The 20,000-nt window shown below is 46.2% G+C and overlaps 3 protein-coding genes and 2 long non-coding RNA genes across 6 annotated transcripts in view; 2 read left to right on the top strand and 3 right to left on the bottom strand.

Moving 5' to 3' along the window:
- Nucleotides 1–3,187, bottom strand: part of foxj3 (forkhead box J3) — an 89,035-nt gene extending 85,848 nt beyond the window's left edge. For both annotated transcript variants that reach the window (XM_062545183.1, XM_062545184.1), the window contains exon 1: nt 2,970–3,187. The gene's annotated coding sequence lies outside the window, so the exon portion shown is untranslated. The remainder of the gene's footprint in view (nt 1–2,969) is intronic.
- Nucleotides 3,188–6,298: 3,111 nt separating this feature from the next.
- On the bottom strand, nt 6,299–8,450 carry LOC134092374 (uncharacterized). Its single transcript, XR_009940217.1, has 3 exons — nt 8,397–8,450; nt 7,515–7,758; nt 6,299–7,003 (listed from the first exon to the last, which is right to left on the bottom strand). It is a non-coding gene; the product is annotated as an uncharacterized LOC134092374 (long non-coding RNA).
- A 436-nt stretch (nt 8,451–8,886) lies between these two features.
- On the top strand, nt 8,887–10,833 carry LOC134092373 (uncharacterized). The gene is made up of 3 exons (XR_009940216.1): nt 8,887–9,240; nt 9,879–10,122; nt 10,634–10,833. It is a non-coding gene; the product is annotated as an uncharacterized LOC134092373 (long non-coding RNA).
- A 1,226-nt stretch (nt 10,834–12,059) lies between these two features.
- Nucleotides 12,060–16,820, top strand: ppcs (phosphopantothenoylcysteine synthetase). Its single transcript, XM_062545181.1, has 4 exons — nt 12,060–12,233; nt 12,605–13,133; nt 13,905–14,008; nt 15,474–16,820. Exons 2-4 carry the CDS (start codon nt 12,608–12,610, stop codon nt 15,792–15,794), a joined length of 951 nt encoding a protein of 316 aa, XP_062401165.1. The 5' UTR covers nt 12,060–12,233; nt 12,605–12,607; the 3' UTR covers nt 15,795–16,820.
- Nucleotides 16,810–20,000, bottom strand: part of utp3 (UTP3 small subunit processome component) — a 12,193-nt gene continuing 9,002 nt past the window's right edge. The window contains exons 13-16 of the mRNA XM_062545180.1: nt 19,277–19,419; nt 18,976–19,045; nt 17,444–17,551; nt 16,810–17,246 (exon numbers count right to left, since the gene is read on the bottom strand). Coding sequence (XP_062401164.1) covers nt 17,157–17,246; nt 17,444–17,551; nt 18,976–19,045; nt 19,277–19,419 — 411 coding nt within the window. The 3' untranslated portion in view covers nt 16,810–17,156. The remainder of the gene's footprint in view (nt 17,247–17,443; nt 17,552–18,975; nt 19,046–19,276; nt 19,420–20,000) is intronic.

Below are 20,000 nucleotides of genomic sequence, written 5' to 3'. Positions count from 1 at the left end.
TGTGTGTGTGTGTGTGTGTGTGTGATTAAACTGGCCAAGCTGAACTGGTGATGGGGCACGGCTGGACACGCCCCCTCAGCCCTACATACTGACAATGTGCTACTGCAGGGACAAGACAGGGCACGTGTGTGTGTGTGTGTGTGTGTGTGTGTGTGTAAAAAGGAAGCCCTGGTATGAGGGCCAGTAAGTGGGAAGCGTAAGGCTGTCCCAAGTCGCATGACTATTAGTGTGACCAGTTTGTGGAAATTATGTGTCAAAGCTGGATCTTTGATCAGATCAGGATCACCTTCTGAGCTGCACTCCACACCTTTCTCCCCTGCCCCGTGTGTGTGTGTGTGTGTGTGTGTGTAAGTTGCTTCTGACTGCAACACCACACAGATGTGGTCTGAGTGTGAGTATGTGAGGCACCTGTATCTGCATAGCAACACTGAAGGGACATGCTGTATGTATATGTATTTGTGTGTGTGTGTGTGTGTGTGTGTGTCTGCAGTTTCTCAACACTCAACTCTTGCAGCAGGGAGAAACACCCTGACACACACTCCTACGTCACACACGGGCGCTAGAGGCTGTGACAGGGAGAGCCCCAGCTCGCGATGAGGTCACACTGTTTCAGCCTCGCTCTCTGCGGTTCCTGTAACCAGGTTTGGTGAAAAGTGTCACTTCTGTTGCCACAGCAAACTCACCGCCATAGCGGAGCTGCCGAACGCGGCTCCCGCGTCACTTCTGCGTAGCCGTGACATGGAACGCGTCCACAGGTCTTGCGCGCACACACACAGGAAGGCAACCGCGCTCGCTCACTTCAGCGTAGACGCTTGCGGAGGGTCCGCGGTGGAGGCGAATCTCCTCCCGACCGGCTCTGAATATGACATTACATGCCGCGCATTCCAGCGCTACATTCTTTCCAGGTATTTCGTCGTCAGGCTTTCATTGGAGCCCTCGGAGATGTAGCGGTAGTCCAACGCGCCCAACGCGCCCAATGCACCCCACGCACCCAGACATTTCATCTCGCTCCGCGACGAAACCTTCATCGCCTCGGTCATAAAAACACACACAACTCAAGTCGGCGGTGCGTTCACTCGGCCGCGCTCTGCACAGACAAGGCTTTCAACATGGCAACGCGCAGACATGTTGTAACAAGTTAATAATAGTTCAATTATTTTCTCTTCACGCCAGGCGGCAGGGATGCCAGACGCACAAGGCACCAGTTAACACCCGTATTTCGCGCCACACACTGTAATGACAATATTGATCTTAAACTTGCCATCTTCCCCTGACAGCCGAAACAGCAAAGAGAGCTTAAATACTCCGCACATACATTTCGTTTACTAACAGAAGGGGTCACACATATTTGACTGGTAGGTAAACACATTTGGCCGTCGGTGTATGCCGAATTACAGAACCCCATTTACACCTTTGGACTGCACTTTGGACAGAAATTGAAGCCAGATCGTTTCTCCAATACACAATTAGGAGTGCGTTTCTCCTGCCTTGGAAAATAATTAAGGAAAGTTTACTGAGTTGCAAACCAGTGAGGACATTAGCTCAGGTGCGCAGACCGAATTCCCGCGAAAAGGGGGCGTCGCTGGCGTCGGTTTTGTTGGAATGTCAATGACCAGAATAAATAAATAACTATAACGTTGCCGACAGCATAGCACCACGCCTCTCCACAGGAATCGTGTGTGCATGTTCTTCCAAACTAATTCCACCATTTAGTATCGCATGTAGGCATACCGTTACTGCTGAAAAACAGGGAAAATCCCACCGAGCCAATGAGCATACGACTGACAGACAGCGGGGCGCATTCCACCAGCTGATGACGAGACGGTCGGTGTCTATTCTTGCAGTAGCTATCCGACTGGAGCTAACAAGCTACCAATCTCACACAGACAAAAAAAACACCACCAAACAGCCTTATTTCGAACTAAGTCTGTCATTTCGGCAGCCGTATGCCGTCGCCACTGAAGACTGTTCAACTTTGCAATGTTGCTTTTCCACCGGGAAACATGACACGCACGAGCAAGCTAGTGAAAAGGGGCTAGCTAGCAATGATCTGGCCAGCTTCGCGACCTAACTTAATTAGGGTTTGCAAACGTTAACGTTAGCCCTAGTTTCCCACCACGGGAGCATATTCGGTGTGCTAACAATCTTGTTGAAATAATACTAATGTTACACTGTCTTGCTGCCGCAGACATCGACGAAAGAAAAGCCAGACAGCCAGGTAACGTTATCTATATGGTTTCCAGTCTCACAAAGCGTGAGCTACAAGGTGTGTATGAGGCTGGCTAGTAAGCAACTGTCAATTGTAACGTAACGTTACGTTAAAGCGCACTCACCAAAATTACTTGCTAACGTTAACGTTAGCTGATCTACAAACTAACGGTTACATTTAGCTAACAACGGTCAATGTGAAAATACACAAACAAATGTCATTAGCAGTAACGTTACAACAGACGATCAACAGACAACTGCCTTTCAGACAGCAAATCAACATCGACATATGCTATGTCAAGCTATCAATACGACAATATCATTTAACTCGTCAGCTAGGTTAGCTGGCTAACTGTAGCTAGCCAGCTATATTTGACATAATTTCGCCAACAGGATTTAGGTTTTACCGCAAACGCCAAAACGCGCTAAGTTGTCTGTAAAAAAGCCACCCATCTAACGTTGCTGGAGTTGTAAATTACCAGAGCGCTAACGTTAACTAACGTTTGCTAGACGTATAACATTCACAGCTAACTGAAAAATAGTTGTCTGGCAAGCGCAGGTAAGTTAACTGAGGTTTTAGCTGAAACCATAACGTTAACGTTACCTGTGGTGTCCCCATCTGCCCTACTCTGAAACTCTTGAGGCCTGTCATCCACATTCAATCCCCAACACTTCAGTGAGACCCACCTCCGCCTGAAAGTCGTCCATTTCACGGGCCTCACTTCAACTTCAATCCCCCTGAACGCTAACGTTACACTTACCCTGGCTGTGTCAACTGGCAGTCTTGCTGTTCGGGATCAGTCCAGGTGGAGTTAGGTAGGTGTCCCTCCCCTATCTCCTGTTTAATAACGGGAAAAGTTTCCTTTCTGTCAGTTAAAGAGTCTCTGGCGTCCGTTGTCGGTGGGCTCTGGCCGCTGTCCCCTAGCCGGTGAGTCCGTGGCGTCCCTCGGCTTCTCCGCCTTTCCAGTTCGCCTTTCTCTCACCATCCAACATCCGGGAACTGCACGCCCGCTCCGCGCTGCTCTCAAACTCCGGAACTACTTTTAGGCATCAGCCGAAGAACGACGCAATGTTAGTCTGTATCACGCAGCGCATCAGTTTACTGTAGACAGCAACATTACCTAGTGCCATCAGACATTCAGTACTAGCCTCTATCTTACATTTGTTTCGAATAAGACCTAACAAACAAGCTTGAATTTCATCATCATAACAACAACAACAACAACAATAACAACAACAACAACAGTAGTAGCATATGTTTACTTTTTATAATGGCTTCCCTCTGGAAAGTATCGCTTCAAAGCTAGAACTGAGAGACTGCGGAGCTTCATCCAGCAGGTCATGCTAACCATGAGTAGGCTACTTAAGTGACACCCAGCGCTGATTGGCACGCTTTTATAGCAGGCTATATTAAAGTGTCCTCTCCTGACCTTTGGTCAGTTTGGGAGTAAGTTGTTGCAACGCCCATTTTATTATTGCTGCAGGCTTACAGCTCTATGTTCCCTCACTTCCAAAATCAAGAGACCCCTCTCACCCCCCTATCACCCCTCTCCCACCCCTATTACCCCTCTCTCACCCCCCTATCACCCCCCTATCACCCCTCTCTCACCCCTCTCCCACCCCTATCACCCCTCTCCCACCCCTATTACCCCTCTATCACCCCTCTCTCACCCCCCTATCACCCCCCTATCACCCCTCTCTCACCCCCCTATCACCCCCCTATCACCCCTCTCTCACCCCTATCACCCCTCTCCCACCCCCCTATCACCCCCCTATCACCCCTCTCACCCCCCTATCACCCCTCTCCCACCCCTATCACCCCTATCACCCCTCTCTCACCCCTCTCTCACCCCTATCACCCCTCTCTCACCCCTATTACCCCTCTCCCACCCCTATCACCCCTCTCCCACCCCTATCACCCCTCTCACACCCAAACCACCACTTCCAGCTTCTCTCCTCTGGACAATGCACAGATCCATAAGGACTGAAACCACATTTCAAAAACAGCTTCTACCCTTCAGCAATAATACAATCAAACTGAAATATTTATTTTATTCAATTTTTTGTATGAAAATCATTTTTATTTATTGTTATTATTATCATTATTATTATTATTATTATTATTATTATTATTATTATCATTATTATTATTATTACCATGATAATTATTATTATTGTATTTCTTCACTGGATTGAGCTACACCCTGTAACAAAAATACCGCCAACCACCATCTATCTATCACAAACACATGTCTTGACTCTTGAACCTTGAAGTTTATGCTCTATGGTGAACTGGTGAGCAGCCATAACAGTAAGATGAAACCTTTGATGAATCATACATTTGATTTATAACATTGATTACATAGTCTTGTAATGAGCATGAATTATCATGTTTAAACAAATGTTTGTTTGTTTTTCTGGAGGCCTAAACTACTCAAACTTTGAGTTTAAAGAAGGGACCCTTACGTCTGTGACATGCTACCGAGTCTACCCCACGCACACACACACACACACACACAGCGTGTGTGTGGAGGGTTTGTGTGTGCTACCGAGTCTACCCCACACACACACACACACACACACACACAGCGCGTATGTGGAGGGTCTGTGTGTGCTACCGAGTCTACCCCACACACACAGCGCGTATGTGGAGGGTTTGTGTGTGCTCCCGAGTCTACCCCACGCACGCACACACACACACACACACACACATACACACACACACACACACACACACACACACACACAGCGCGTATGTGGAGGGTCTGTGTGTGCTCCCGAGTCTACCCCACGCACGCACACACACACACACACACACACACACACACACACACAGCGCGTGTGTGGAGGGTCTGTGTGTGCTACCGAGTCTACCCCACACACACAGCGCGTATGTGGAGGGTTTGTGTGTGCTACCGAGTCTACCCCACACACACAGCGCGTATGTGGAGGGTTTGTGTGTGCTACCGAGTCTACCCCACACACACAGCGCGTATGTGGAGGGTTTGTGTGTGCTACCGAGTCTACCCCACACACACACACACACACACACACAGCGCGTGTGTGGAGGGTTTGTGTGTGCTACCGAGTCTACCCCACACACACAGCGCGTATGTGGAGGGTTTGTGTGTGCTCCCGAGTCTACCCCACACACACACACACACACACACACACACACACACACACACACACACACACACACACACACACACACACACACACACACACACACACACACACACACACACACAGCGCGTGTGTGGAGGGTTTGTGTGTGCGCTCCCCAGCAGTTGGGGCCGCACGTGAAACGCACATCTTTGACACACGCAAATGTTCACTGAGGAGCATACCACATTCTTAAGCCTGAGACACTTCAGACCTCTCGCTTAGGTCTTAGGGTGCAAGTAAGGCAAGACTCTGGTGAGATTTGACCTGAACAATGAGAAGGACGAGGCCTTGTAAAAAATGCAGAGTAAATGTAGTGCCCTATATGTGGAGAGTATCGCCAACTCAAATCATGGGCGCCATCTTTACGACCAGAAGTGACGTCACGTACGTTCGTCTCAATGATGGTCAATAGGGCGAATATGACATGTTGAAACAAATAGCTTAACATCGTCATAAACAAGCCTATAAATGTTATAATATGCATCACTATTCATTAAGATGTAAATGCTGTTGCAAATACGCTGCATTATACATTTTGAAAAAATTAGCAAAGACCAGATAAATAGTGATAAACGTTGCCTAGTTGGAGCCAGCTAGCTCTGAAAACGCCTCGAGGCGAACTTCGTTTATCCAATTTCTTACAGCAGTTAAATATTAGTCTGAGGAAACAACTTGAAATAAAGCAGTAAGAGAAAGCTGAAAGCTTCATTTTGGTGAAATAAGCCTGTTTAGGGCACAATGAATAACATCTTACCTTACTTAAGCCAGCGATCCCTACATGTTGCAGCAACTCTTTGAATCACTGTTAGATTTGACGTCTGACCTCCAGATTCAGGCATACAATGTATTTCGACCGTGCATGAGGCAAGACTAAAATATGCTATTTATTTTCTTTTTTATCAATAAGTATGTTGTTTCAATAGACTCTGGGACAGTAAAAGAAAATAGTTTTAATTGAACACATGTTATTTAAAAAATATATTATTATCATAAAGTTAGGCTATTATTATATAAAGTTATTATTATTACAAAAGCTACATGGAGGTCACCATTAGTTTGACCTCAAACTTTTCCGTTAAATAATAACTTACCCTTATGCACAAAACCTGCCAGACAATAATCACATTTTTCCCACTGCCATCACTCAATCTATTGGTAGGTGCCTTATGTATATTGTGGTGCTCTATAGTATGCATCTTCTGACTGCATACTACTGTATGTCTAATTGTTCCAACAGCTAATGCCAGTCAAATTCCTTGTAGATATACTTGGTCAATACAAGCTCATTCTGATACTAAAACACACAAACTTGCTAGGTTTTCAAAAATATTTTTCAATAAAATATATTTCCATTTATTATAATCAAATTAAATAATCAAAGACAACAATTTCTGACTTGTGTAACAAACATTTACAAGACCATCAGAATCTAGGCCTATATGAAATGCAATATAAGCATGAGGGATGAGGATGAGAGATCTCCATGTACTCTTTTCGGGTGTCACATTGTTGTCCTCCACCAAGTCCATCCCTTCATGGTCCTTTACATGGCCTGATTAGATGACATGGAGTTGATCAGCTGTCTGCGGTGTCCTCCCCTCAGACCAATTGTACCTTTGTTCTCGTCCTGCATGTAAAATAATGAAACTCTTGTCATTAAATGGGTAGATGTACATAAAAATACCACTATTTCTACCACTGTAGTAAGGACTGCTCTTCTAAAAAATCTGAAATGTGCACAGGTTGTCATTAAATGTGTATGCTTCTACACCACACTCGTTATCTGTCGCGCACTCTCTCACACACACCCACAAAACATGGGACACAAAGGGAGCAGACCGTGAATCTCCTCTCTCAGCCTCAGACTTGGATAATACAAGGCAGTGCCATTTAACACCACACACGCTACATCCTCCTAATAATTTTACTAATGACATCATAGCAAAGTGTACCTGAGAAACTGCAACTAAGTGCCTTAATTAACCAAAAATATAAACATAATAATGTTAATGGTAGAACACGATGAAGAAAGGAAGCTGTTGTTTATCTTGACTTAAATTGATCCAGCTGAGGAAAGCACTTGTTCTTTGGAAGGAATTTCAATTTGTCTGAATGCAATATTGACACCGATCACATACCCTGTCTGTGTATAGTGTATTGTGCACACTGTGGTGGAGACTTGGGTCCATGTTGGGTCCATGTTGACTGGGCTGATTTGGTGATGAGGGGTGTCAGGCATCAGGGGAAAGTTGCTGAAGCAAGGAGCAGCAGCAGTAGCCTACAGGATCTTGAGGATGTTGAGGCGACGGGGCAGGGACCTTGAATCAGCAGACAGCTGTATCCCTCTTACTTCACCAGCCACTGACTCTTCTCTACCTTCATCTAAAATAATGAAAAAGACAAAGAGGGAGCATATTATTTACTATGATATAATACAGACATAATTCATCACCTTAAACCATGATTCAATAAAGCATGGCACACTCATTAGAGGGCTGACAGATTGAAGTATAGCCTACACAACCAGTGTAGAGCTGAAGTCTGTGTTGACACCACTTAATAATTCGTGATTAGCACACCACCTACCAAGTTTGACAGATAGCTAGCAAACCATATCTTCAAACTATGCTGTGTATTTCAACAGATTTATTTGGACAATACTGTGCCTAGGCTACTGGTAAAGTTTCTAACAACGTTGATAGAAAGACTAGCTAACTTGCAAACTGCAATTATCCGACCAGCTATTTCAGTCAAGCAGGAGGACATTCTTAAAATAGGCAAACAAGACGTTGTCTTATTTTGCTCGACAAGAAAGAAAATGCAAAACTAACAAGTTTATCAATGATTACAGATCGCTATGTTACCTGCTAAGCAGCTGTAGCACTATTATTAACACACACGACACAACACTACGTACTGGCTGCTTGTCTTAATAGCCACTTTAGTGCTTCAAAAACGCAAAAATGCAAGGAAATTAAGACCATAAATGATAACAGTATGAGATGAAAAACCTTATTTACCAGAGTTGTTCCAACCGTTTTCCTTTTAGACAAAGTTAAGACGAACGATGTATGATGTATTCGCTGCTCCTCCAGAAGTGGCATCTCTCCGGGTAGTTAGAAACAAAATCCGTGCTGCAAATGTCTTAACAAGTCTTATCACTAACAATGCTTATGACGTAAACGTTATAATGTTAACGTTATCAGAAAAGTTTCCAGTGAGAAAATGGGTCGCTGTATGGTGAAGATATTAAGACTTAATGCCAACGATACTCAAACACTGCCATCTGAAAGCATTAGAAAGCATTCTAGTCAAAAGTGCTTTTGGTAGTAAAAATGGCGTCCATAAAACACGTGACCACCTCTGAACCAATCCTTGGCAGAACTGCTCTGAACATTCCAAACACAGTTGGCGGTACTCTCCACATATAGGGCACTAAGTAAATGTAGTGCCCTATATGTGGAGAGTACCGCCAACTGTGTTTGGAATGTTCAGAGCAGTTCTGCCAAGGATTGGTTCAGAGGTGGTCACGTGTTTTATGGACGCCATTTTTACTACCAAAAGCACTTTTGACTAGAATGCTTTCTAATGCTTTCAGATGGCAGTGTTTGAGTATCGTTGGCATTAAGTCTTAATATCTTCACCATACAGCGACCCATTTTCTCACTGGAAACTTTTCTGATAACGTTAACATTATAACGTTTACGTCATAAGCATTTTTAGTGATAAGACTTGTTAAGACATTTGCAGCACGGATTTTGTTTCTAACTACCCGGAGAGATGCCACTTCTGGAGGAGCAGCGAATACATCATACATCGTTCGTCTTAACCTTGTCTAAAAGGAAAACGGTTGGAACAACTCTGGTAAATAAGGTTTTTCATCTCATACTGTTATCATTTATGGTCTTAATTTCCTTGCATTTTTGCGTTTTTGAAGCACTAAAGTGGCTATTAAGACAAGCAGCCAGTACGTAGTGTTGTGTCGTGTGTGTTAATAATAGTGCTACAGCTGCTTAGCAGGTAACATAGCGATCTGTAATCATTGATAAACTTGTTAGTTTTGCATTTTCTTTCTTGTCGAGCAAAATAAGACAACGTCTTGTTTGCCTATTTTAAGAATGTCCTCCTGCTTGACTGAAATAGCTGGTCGGATAATTGCAGTTTGCAAGTTAGCTAGTCTTTCTATCAACGTTGTTAGAAACTTTACCAGTAGCCTAGGCACAGTATTGTCCAAATAAATCTGTTGAAATACACAGCATAGTTTGAAGATATGGTTTGCTAGCTATCTGTCAAACTTGGTAGGTGGTGTGCTAATCACGAATTATTAAGTGGTGTCAATACAGACTTCAGCTCTACACTGGTTGTGTAGGCTATACTTCAATCTGTCAGCCCTCTAGTGAGTGTGCCATGCTTTATTGAATCATGGTTTAAGGTGATGAATTATGTCTGTATGATATCATAGTAAATAATATGCTCCCTCTTTGTCTTTTTCATTATTTTAGATGAAGGTAGAGAAGAGTCAGTGGCTGGTGAAGTAAGAGGGATACAGCTGTCTGCTGATTCAAGGTCCCTGCCCCGTCGCCTCAACATCCTCAAGATCCTGTAGGCTACTGCTGCTGCTCCTTGCTTCAGCACCTTTCCCCTGATGCCTGACACCCCTCATCACCAAATCAGCCCAGTCAACATGGACCCAACATGGACCCAAGTCTCCACCACAGTGTGCACAATACACTATACACAGACAGGGTATGTGATCGGTGTCAATATTGCATTCAGACAAATTGAAATTCCTTCCAAAGAACAAGTGCTTTCCTCAGCTGGATCAATTTAAGTCAAGATAAACAACAGCTTCCTTTCTTCATCGTGTTCTACCATTAACATTATTATGTTTATATTTTTGGTTAATTAAGGCACTTAGTTGCAGTTTCTCAGGTACACTTTGCTATGATGTCATTAGTAAAATGATTAGGAGGATGTAGCGTGTGTGGTGTTAAATGGTACTGCCTTGTATTATCCAAGTCTGAGGCTGAGAGAGGAGATTCACGGTCTGCTCCCTTTGTGTCCCATGTTTTGTGGGTGTGTGTGAGAGAGTGCGCGACAGATAACGAGTGTGGTGTAGAAGCATACACATTTAATGACAACCTGTGCACATTTCAGATTTTTTAGAAGAGCAGTCCTTACTACAGTGGTAGAAATAGTGGTATTTTTATGTACATCTACCCATTTAATGACAAGAGTTTCATTATTTTACATGCAGGACGAGAACAAAGGTACAATTGGTCTGAGGGGAGGACACCGCAGACAGCTGATCAACTCCATGTCATCTAATCAGGCCATGTAAAGGACCATGAAGGGATGGACTTGGTGGAGGACAACAATGTGACACCCGAAAAGAGTACATGGAGATCTCTCATCCTCATCCCTCATGCTTATATTGCATTTCATATAGGCCTAGATTCTGATGATCTTGTAAATGTTTGTTACACAAGTCAGAAATTGTTGTCTTTGATTATTTAATTTGATTATAATAAATGGAAATATATTTTATTGAAAAATATTTTTGAAAACCTAGCAAGTTTGTGTGTTTTAGTATCAGAATGAGCTTGTATTGACCAAGTATATCTACAAGGAATTTGACTGGCATTAGCTGTTGGAACAATTAGACATACAGTAGTATGCAGTCAGAAGATGCATACTATAGAGCACCACAATATACATAAGGCACCTACCAATAGATTGAGTGATGGCAGTGGGAAAAATGTGATTATTGTCTGGCAGGTTTTGTGCATAAGGGTAAGTTATTATTTAACGGAAAAGTTTGAGGTCAAACTAATGGTGACCTCCATGTAGCTTTTGTAATAATAATAACTTTATATAATAGCCTAACTTTATGATAATAATATATTTTTTAAATAACATGTGTTCAATTAAAACTATTTTCTTTTACTGTCCCAGAGTCTATTGAAACAACATACTTATTGATAAAAAAGAAAATAAATAGCATATTTTAGTCTTGCCTCATGCACGGTCGAAATACATTGTATGCCTGAATCTGGAGGTCAGACGTCAAATCTAACAGTGATTCAAAGAGTTGCTGCAACATGTAGGGATTGCTGGCTTAAGTAAGGTAAGATGTTATTCATTGTGCCCTAAACAGGCTTATTTCACCAAAATGAAGCTTTCAGCTTTCTCTTACTGCTTTATTTCAAGTTGTTTCCTCAGACTAATATTTAACTGCTGTAAGAAATTGGATAAACGAAGTTCGCCTCGTAGGCGTTTTCAGAGCTAGCTGGCTCCAACTAGGCAACGTTTATCACTATTTATCTGGTCTTTGCTATTTTTTTCAAAATGTATAATGCAGCGTATTTGCAACAGCATTTACATCTTAATGAATAGTGATGCATATTATAACATTTATAGGCGTGTTTATGACGATGTTAAGCTATTTGTTTCAACATGTCATATTCGCCCTATTGACCATCATTGAGACGAACGTACGTGACGTCACTTCTGGTCGTAAAGATGGCGCCCATGATTTGAGTTGGCGATACTCTCCACATATAGGGCACTAAGTAAATGTTGTGTATAGCGCCTCCCAGTGGTTGTAACTATGTCCTGGTTGAACTCCAGTACAGAAGGTGGCAGCACGGTCGCCCTCCATCGCAGGAGTAACATTAAACTTCACTATCCATCACTGGCGTGCAATGAGAAAACTTCCGAAGCAGGTCTGTTGTTGCAGCAAGAGCAAGAAAGCTAGCAAAATAGCTCAGCCAACTTATTTTTAGGGTTGACGTGTCTAAGAGAATCAACAGTTCTACACTATAGTGACAGCGCCGTGGTCTTGATCCATCGAACAAGTAAGGACATGGTTACTGGATGAAAATGGCAAGAGCCCTTGTACACTCATCGAAATGTGCGGCTAATGTTAGCGTTGTAGTCTGACTTCCTTGTTTGTGGAAAGCTAGCATGGTTTAGGTGAACGGGATTGGCTCGTAAACGTCTTTGTGAAAAGTTTCATTTTCGTAGTGATATTTCTAGACGGTTGTCACCTGTTAACTTCGAGCTGTAGTGTATGACATTTCACTGTGTTTTCAATTCAAGTTCACCTTGAGCTGTGAACTTGTCTGTGAACTTTAGCCTACTTACTCGCTTGTCATCACTGTGTGTAGATTTTATAAATTGAAGTGTGCGATGTCACCTCTTCTACGCTGTCGTGTTATGTCGACAGGACATGGCAGACGCCAAGCCGCCCGTGTCAGGCGCCACGGAGGGCAGTCTGGCGGAGGAGTTCGCGGTGCCCTCCCAAGTGGAGGAGCTGAAGGGGCGGATGGCGGAGTTTGCAGAGCGTCACGGAGCGGCTGGACGCCGCGTCGTTCTCATCACCTCGGGTGGAACCAAAGTGCCTCTGGAGTCCAGAACGGTCCGGTTCTTAGACAACTTCAGCAGCGGCCGCAGGGGCGCCTCCTCAGCGGAGTACTTCCTGGACGCGGGCTATGCGGTGATCTTCCTGCACCGGCACCGCTCCCTGTACCCCTACACGCGGCTCTACGCGGGCACCAACCTGCTGGACGCGCTCACCGCGGAACCGGAGTCTACGCGGGTGGTGGTGGATCAGAGCGCTCTGCCCAACATCGCCGCGGTGCTGACGCGCTACCAGGCGGTGCGCGCGGCGGGCCTGCTGCTGCCGGTGGAGTTCAGCACGCTGTCCGACTACCTCCACCTGCTCAAAGCGGCGGCGCAGGCCCTCAGCGGGATAGGTGAGTGGAGCATCTGAGATGTGTACACTTTATTCCCCCTTCACACAGAACACTTTATTCCCCCTTCACACAGAACAAGGCCCTCGCCTGCACTAGACACTTTATTCCCCCTTCACACAGAACAAGGCCCTCGCCTACACTAGACACACTTTATTCCCCCTTCACACAGAACAAGGCCTTCGCCTACACTAGACACCTACCCAAACTAGCCACCAAGACACAACAAGAAGCCCCAAACTATACACAACCACCCAAACCAGACAACACACAAACATACAGAGATTTGAGAGACTCAAAACAGCAGAGCTGGAATCCTGTAGCATGACAGGGCTGCTAATAGGGAGTGCAGGCTCCCGTGTCCGCTGCACATGTGACCAATGGTCAGTGAGTTGCTCCAGGTGTAAACCAGACTGGCCACTGAGTCCCTCTCTGCACAGACTCTAAAGCCATGTTCTATCTGTGCCGGTTCTAAAGCCATGTTCTATATTTGCAGGCTCTAAAGCCATGTTCTATCTGTAGGCTCTAAAGCCATGTTCTATCTGTACAGGCTCTAAAGCCATGTTCTATCTGTGCAGGCTCTAAAGTCATGTTCTATCTGTGCCGGTTCTAAAGCCATGTTCTATCTCTGCAGGCTCTAAAGCCATGTTCTATCTGTGCAGGCTCTAAAGCCGTGTTCTATCTGTGCAGGTTCTAAAGCCGTGGTCTATCTGTGCAGTTTCTAAAGCTGTGTTCTATCTGTGTAGGTTCTAAAGCCATGTTCTATCTCTGCAGGCTCTAAAGCCATGTTCTATCTGGCTGCTGCCGTGTCCGATTTCTACATCCCAGCGTCCGAGATGCCAGAACACAAGATCCAGTCTTCCAACGGGCCGCTTCAGGTGAGTTCTACCTGTAACACACGGTCCTTTGGTCCTTTCTAACGGGCTGCTTCAGGTGAGTTCTACCTGTAACACACGGTCCTTTAGTTCTTTCTAACGGGCCGCTTCAGGTGAGTTCTACCTGTAACACACGGTCCTTTAGTTCTTTCTAACGGGCCGCTTCAGGTGAGTTCTACCTGTAACACACGGTCCTTTAGTTCTTTCTAACGGGCCGCTTCAGGTGAGTTCTACCTGTAACACACGGTCCTTTGGTCCTTTCTAACGGGCTGCTTCAGGTGAGTTCTACCTGTAACACACGGTCCTTTGGTCCTTTCTAACGGGCCGCTTCAGGTGAGTTCTACCTGTAACACACGGTCCTTTGGTCCTTTCTAACGGGCCGCTTCAGGTGAGTTCTACCTGTAACACACGGTCCTTTGGTCCTTTCTAACGGGCCGCTTCAGGTGAGTTCTACCTGTCCTGTAGCAGGCGGTCCTTTCTAACGGGCCGCTTCAGGTGAGTTCTACCTGTCCTGTAGCAGGCGGTCCTTTCTAACGGGCCGCTTCAGGTGAGTTCTACCTGTCCTGTAGCAGGCGGTCCTTTGGCACTAGCGTGTGTCAGGGCAGGCTGGGAGATGAAGGAGGCATCCAACCCTGTCATGGAGTGGGCTGCTGCTGCTGCTGCTGCATCTTCACTGGCATACAGGGAGTGTTTAAAGCAGGAGTGTGTACTGTGAATGTTTGGAACAGGTGTGTGTGTGTGTGTGTGTGTGTGTGTGTGTGTGTGTGTGTGTGTGTGTGTGTGTGTGTGTGTAGATCAGTATGAAGATGGTCCCTAAGATGCTGTCCCCGCTGGTGTGTGTGTGTGTGTGTGTGTGTGTGTAGATCAGTATGAAGATGGTCCCTAAGATGCTGTCTCCGCTGGTGTGTGTGTGTGTGTGTGTGTGTGTGTGTGTGTGTAGATCAGTATGAAGATGGTCCCTAAGATGCTGTCTCCGCTGGTGTGTGTGTGTGTGTGTGTGTGTGTGTGTGTAGATCAGTATGAAGATGGTGCCTAAGATGCTGTCTCCGCTGGTGTGTGTGTGTGTGTGTGTGTGTGTGTGTGTGTGTGTGTGTGTAGATCAGTATGAAGATGGTGCCTAAGATGCTGTCTCCGCTGGTGTGTGTGTGTGTGTGTGTGTGTGTGTGTGTGTGTGTGTGTGTGTGTGTGTGTGTGTGTGTATATAGATCTCTATGAAGATGGTGCCTAAGATGCTGTCTCCGCTGGTGTGTGTGTGTGTGTGTGTGTGTGTGTGTGTAGATCAGTATGAAGATGGTCCCTAAGATGCTGTCTCCGCTGGTGTGTGTGTGTGTGTGTGTGTGTGTGTGTGTGTGTGTGTGTGTGTGTGTGTGTGTGTGTGTGTGTGTATATAGATCAGTATGAAGATGGTCCCTAAGATGCTGTCTCCGCTGGTGTGTGTGTGTGTGTGTGTGTGTGTGTGTGTGTGTAGATCAGTATGAAGATGGTCCCCAAGATGCTGTCCCCGCTGGTGTGTGACTGGGCTCCGCGGGCGTTCATCGTCTCCTTTAAGCTGGAGACGGACGCGGGCATCCTGCTGCAGCGGGCGCGGGGGGCGCTGGAACGCTACCGTCACCAGGCCGTGGTGGCCAACGTGCTGGACACGCGCCGCGGCTACGTCGTCGTGGTGACGCGCCACCAGCAGCACGAGCTGCGCGTCTCCGAGGACGACGCGCTCAACAACGTGGAGATCGAGGAGCGCATCGTCGGCAACCTGGCCGCCGCACACACCAGCTTCATGCTGCAGGGCTGACCACAGCGCCCCCCAGTGGAGTGGAGAGGAGAGGGCAGCTTCATGCAGCAGGGCTGACCACAGCGCCTCCTAGTGGAGTGGAGAGGAGAGGGCAGCTTCATGCAGCAGGGCTGACCAGCCGCCCGCCTGCTCGCCACAACACTACTGCACTGCACTGCACTGCACTGGACTGACCACAGCGCCTCCTAGTGGAGTGGAGAGGAGAGGGCATCTCTGGCCATGTGCTCCCTCTCTGGTCACCCCTACACACACACACACACACACACTCATCCTGTCCAGCTCATTCCAGAACCTTGGACTTCCTCCGCAGGGTTGACCACACACACACACTATCAGTGGGAATGGCAGCATTCCAACATAACATACTGTATCCTATATGCCTAAAGTCTACACCCTACACAGCTGCATACTGTATCCTATTTGGCTACATACTGTATCCTATATGGCTGCATACTGTATCCTATATGGCTGCATACTGTATCCTATATGGCTGCATACTGTATCCTATATGGCTGCATACTGTATCCTACACAGCTGCATACTGTATCCTATATGGCTGCATACTGTATCCTACACAGCTGCATACTGTATCCTACACAGCTGCATACTGTATCCTATATGGCTGCATACTGTATCCTACACAGCTGCATACTGTATCCTATATGGATGCACACTGTATTCTATTTGGCTGCATACTGTATCCTACACGGCTTCATACCAACACACTGCATCCTACAGTATACCAACACACTGCATTCTATATATCAGAACACACTGCATCCTACAGCACATGGCTGAACTAGGCTGACTCCTGCCCTGGCTGTGTGTTGTGATCTGTTGCCGTGTGTGTGTGTGTGTATTCAGGTTAGTGTTGGGGTGTGTGTGTATTATTCAGGTTAGTGTTGGGGTGTGTGTGTGTATTCAGGGTGGTGTTGGGGTGTGTGTGTATTCAGGGTAGTGTTGGGGTGTGTGTGTGTATGGTGTGGGCTCAAAGTAAACTCCTGAGGCAGTGAGGTGGTGGTCACGTGGTCTTTATGGTCCAATCACTACAGAGAACCCAACTGCAGCTCAACACGCAATACACAGCTGAGCAGACAAAGGGTGGGGTCAAAGTTCACACAGTAAACAAACGCACGCACGCAGTAAACATTAACACACACACACACACACACACACACACACACACACACACACACACACACACACGCACACACACACACACGCACGCGCACACACACACGCACGCGCACACACACACGCACGCGCACACACACACACACACACACACACACACACACACACACACACACACACACACACACACACACACACAGAGGAGTCTCCATGTCTGGTTCTGATGGGCTACTTGAGTTTGATGCTCTTCTTGACGCCGGCCCGGATTCCAGACATCTCTCCGCTGTAGCGGGTCATCTCCCTCTGGACCTGCTGGACCTGGAACACACACACACACACACACACACACCCCCTTCAGAAACACATCTTGGACACACAGAGGCCTCCAACACACACAGCAAAACTCCTCCAAGCCTCGAACATACATACACACACACAGAAGTGTCTGTCACGATGATGCGTTAATGTGAAAGACTCCAACTGCAGATTTCTGTAAGTGTGTGTGTGTGACATACCTGTCCCTTTCTGCGGACTTGAGCCTTCCTGAACTTCTCGCGGTGTTTGACGCGAGGGTTGCGGTCGATCTTCTTCCTCTTGGGGGTGAGTCCTTTGTTCTTGGCCATCTGTGGGGCACAAACACACACAAGAAATGTAAACAACAACAAACAATAAACCAATAAAATAAACAAACGGAAGAATCCAGAGACTCCTCATACACTACACTATACTGTATACTGGGCTATGTCTCATTCCACCTACTTCTACCACTAGAATAGATTCTATTTCATTTAAATGTAAGCAATGGTGGTAAAACGAGACATTGTACTGTTGTCTAATGCATCACTTGCATGTCCCTCACTGGCTGAAGCCGACATAATTATTTGGCGAGTTAATTAGCCTAAAAGTTACAGGTTAATGCTACCTAGCTACCTAGCATGTTAAGCCAGCCAGCCACTGGGATGAGCACGTTATACGTGTTAACTCTATGGTATTACAGCAGAAAAACGAAACGTTTACTGTCGTCTAATGCATTAATTACATGCCAGCACTGACTAAAGCCAACAATCATTGGGAGAGTCAGAGTTAACATAACCTTACATGCTAATGCTACCTAGCTACCTAGCACGTCACGTTTGTAACGTTCATTCCGCCTGTCATTTCCTGTAAGTGTGTTAACAAAAGTGTTGATTTTGTGACAGTACTAATCATCGAAAGTGGGCACTACGGCAGTAAGTGGTCAGTGCACATTCTCAGTGCACTGACGAAAGTAGGCGGGATGAGACATAGCCGCGTGTGTGTGTGTGTGTGTGTGCCCTGGTACATAGCCCTGGTATAAAATGTGTATGGCCAAGGAAGAAGCTGTTAAATGTGAGTGCAGATCCGATACACAAGACAGGCACGGCCATGAGTGTAGAGTTCACTAGTGCTGCACAGCCATGAGTGTAGAGTTCACTAGTGCTGCACAGCCATGAGTGTAGAGTTCACTAGCGCTGCACAGCCATGAGTGTAGAGTTCACTAGTGCTGCACAGCCATGAGTGTAGAGTTCACTAGCGCTGCACAGCCATGAGTGTAGAGTTCACTAGTGCTGCACAGCCATGAGTGTAGAGTTCACTAGTGCTGCACAGCCATGAGTGTAGAGTTCACTTCCACTAGTGCTGCACAGCCATGAGTGTAGAGTTCACTAGCGCTGCACAGCCATGAGTGTAGAGTTCACTAGTGCTGCACAGCCATGAGTGTAGAGTTCACTAGTGCTGCACAGCCATGAGTGTAGAGTTCACTTCCACTAGCGCTGCAGGACCATTGTTGCACTCAACTCTGGTTGTGTCCGTGTTCATACACATCAACACACTCACACACACTCACTCACATCAACACCCTCACACACACCCACTCACATCAACACACTCACACACACACTCACATCTCCATGTTAATATCAACAAAAAAGTCTAGTCATACCCAGGAGTAGAGTCTGTGAGAGTGTGTGTGTGTGTGTGTGTGTGTGTGTGTGTGTGTGTGTGTGTGTGTGTGTGTGAGTTGCAGTACCTGGTAAGTAATGCGTCTCTTGGCATCTCCTTCCAAGCCTTCATCTTCAGCCTCCTCATCCTCCGCAGCCCTGGGAAAGGACATCATTTCCACAATTACACTGAGAACACACACACACACACACACACACACACACACCTAGCCAAAGGAGGCAGATGAATTGCTGCAGCAGACAGCTAAGTCCAAGTTGCAGTTGGTTGACATCAAAACCAAGCTGTCGCTTAAAACAGGTTCCAATGTATTTTTGGTCAGAGGGCTTGAACAGGTGTGTGTGAGGATGCTGTGTGGCTGCAGTACTCACCCCTGAGAGGTAGAGGGCGCTGTGGCGCCGCGCTTGCGCTTGAGTCCCTCCTCCAGACCCCTGTAGAACTGCAGCGCTGCCTCCTCGTCCAGATCAGAGTCCGACACGTCCGCCTCCTGCTCTGCTCCCACCGCCTCAGACTGCTGCGCACACACACACACACACACACGCACACACACACACACACACGCGCACACACACACACACACACACACACAAGCATGAGAATCACACACACCTCCAATAGTAGTATCACAGGTCCAGCTGTAAGAGCACACTGGCGCTCTGGACTCCCTCATGCTGCCTCAGTGTGTGTGTGTGTGTGTGTGTGTGTTACCTTAGTGCAGGGCTATTCAACTTCAGTACCAAGAGGGCCGAATGGAAAAATCAATGGGTTTTCAGGGGCCGCATAAAATAAGACGCCGCAAAATTATTGTATGGGATCCAACAATATTTGATAAAATCAGAGTAAAATTCAGTTCAATTCAATTGAATGTTATACACTGGCATAGAAACTAAGAACATAGCCTATTATCCATATCCATAAAAAAAATCTTCTCAGACAGGTGATAGGCTGCCACACAAACTATACAAGTATTTGAAAACACCCAGGCTAACCATAGTAGGCCTATTTCATACCTGATGTCTGATAGCTGCCATATCATGCATCAGTGGGAAAAATTGCAGTGTTGATTTAACTATCCTACTTCAAGATAATTAGGCT

This window comes from Sardina pilchardus, chromosome 9, assembly GCF_963854185.1.
Source record: "Sardina pilchardus chromosome 9, fSarPil1.1, whole genome shotgun sequence".
NCBI lineage: Eukaryota > Metazoa > Chordata > Actinopteri > Clupeiformes > Clupeidae > Sardina > Sardina pilchardus.
This window is presented reverse-complemented; position numbering and strand designations above follow the sequence as displayed.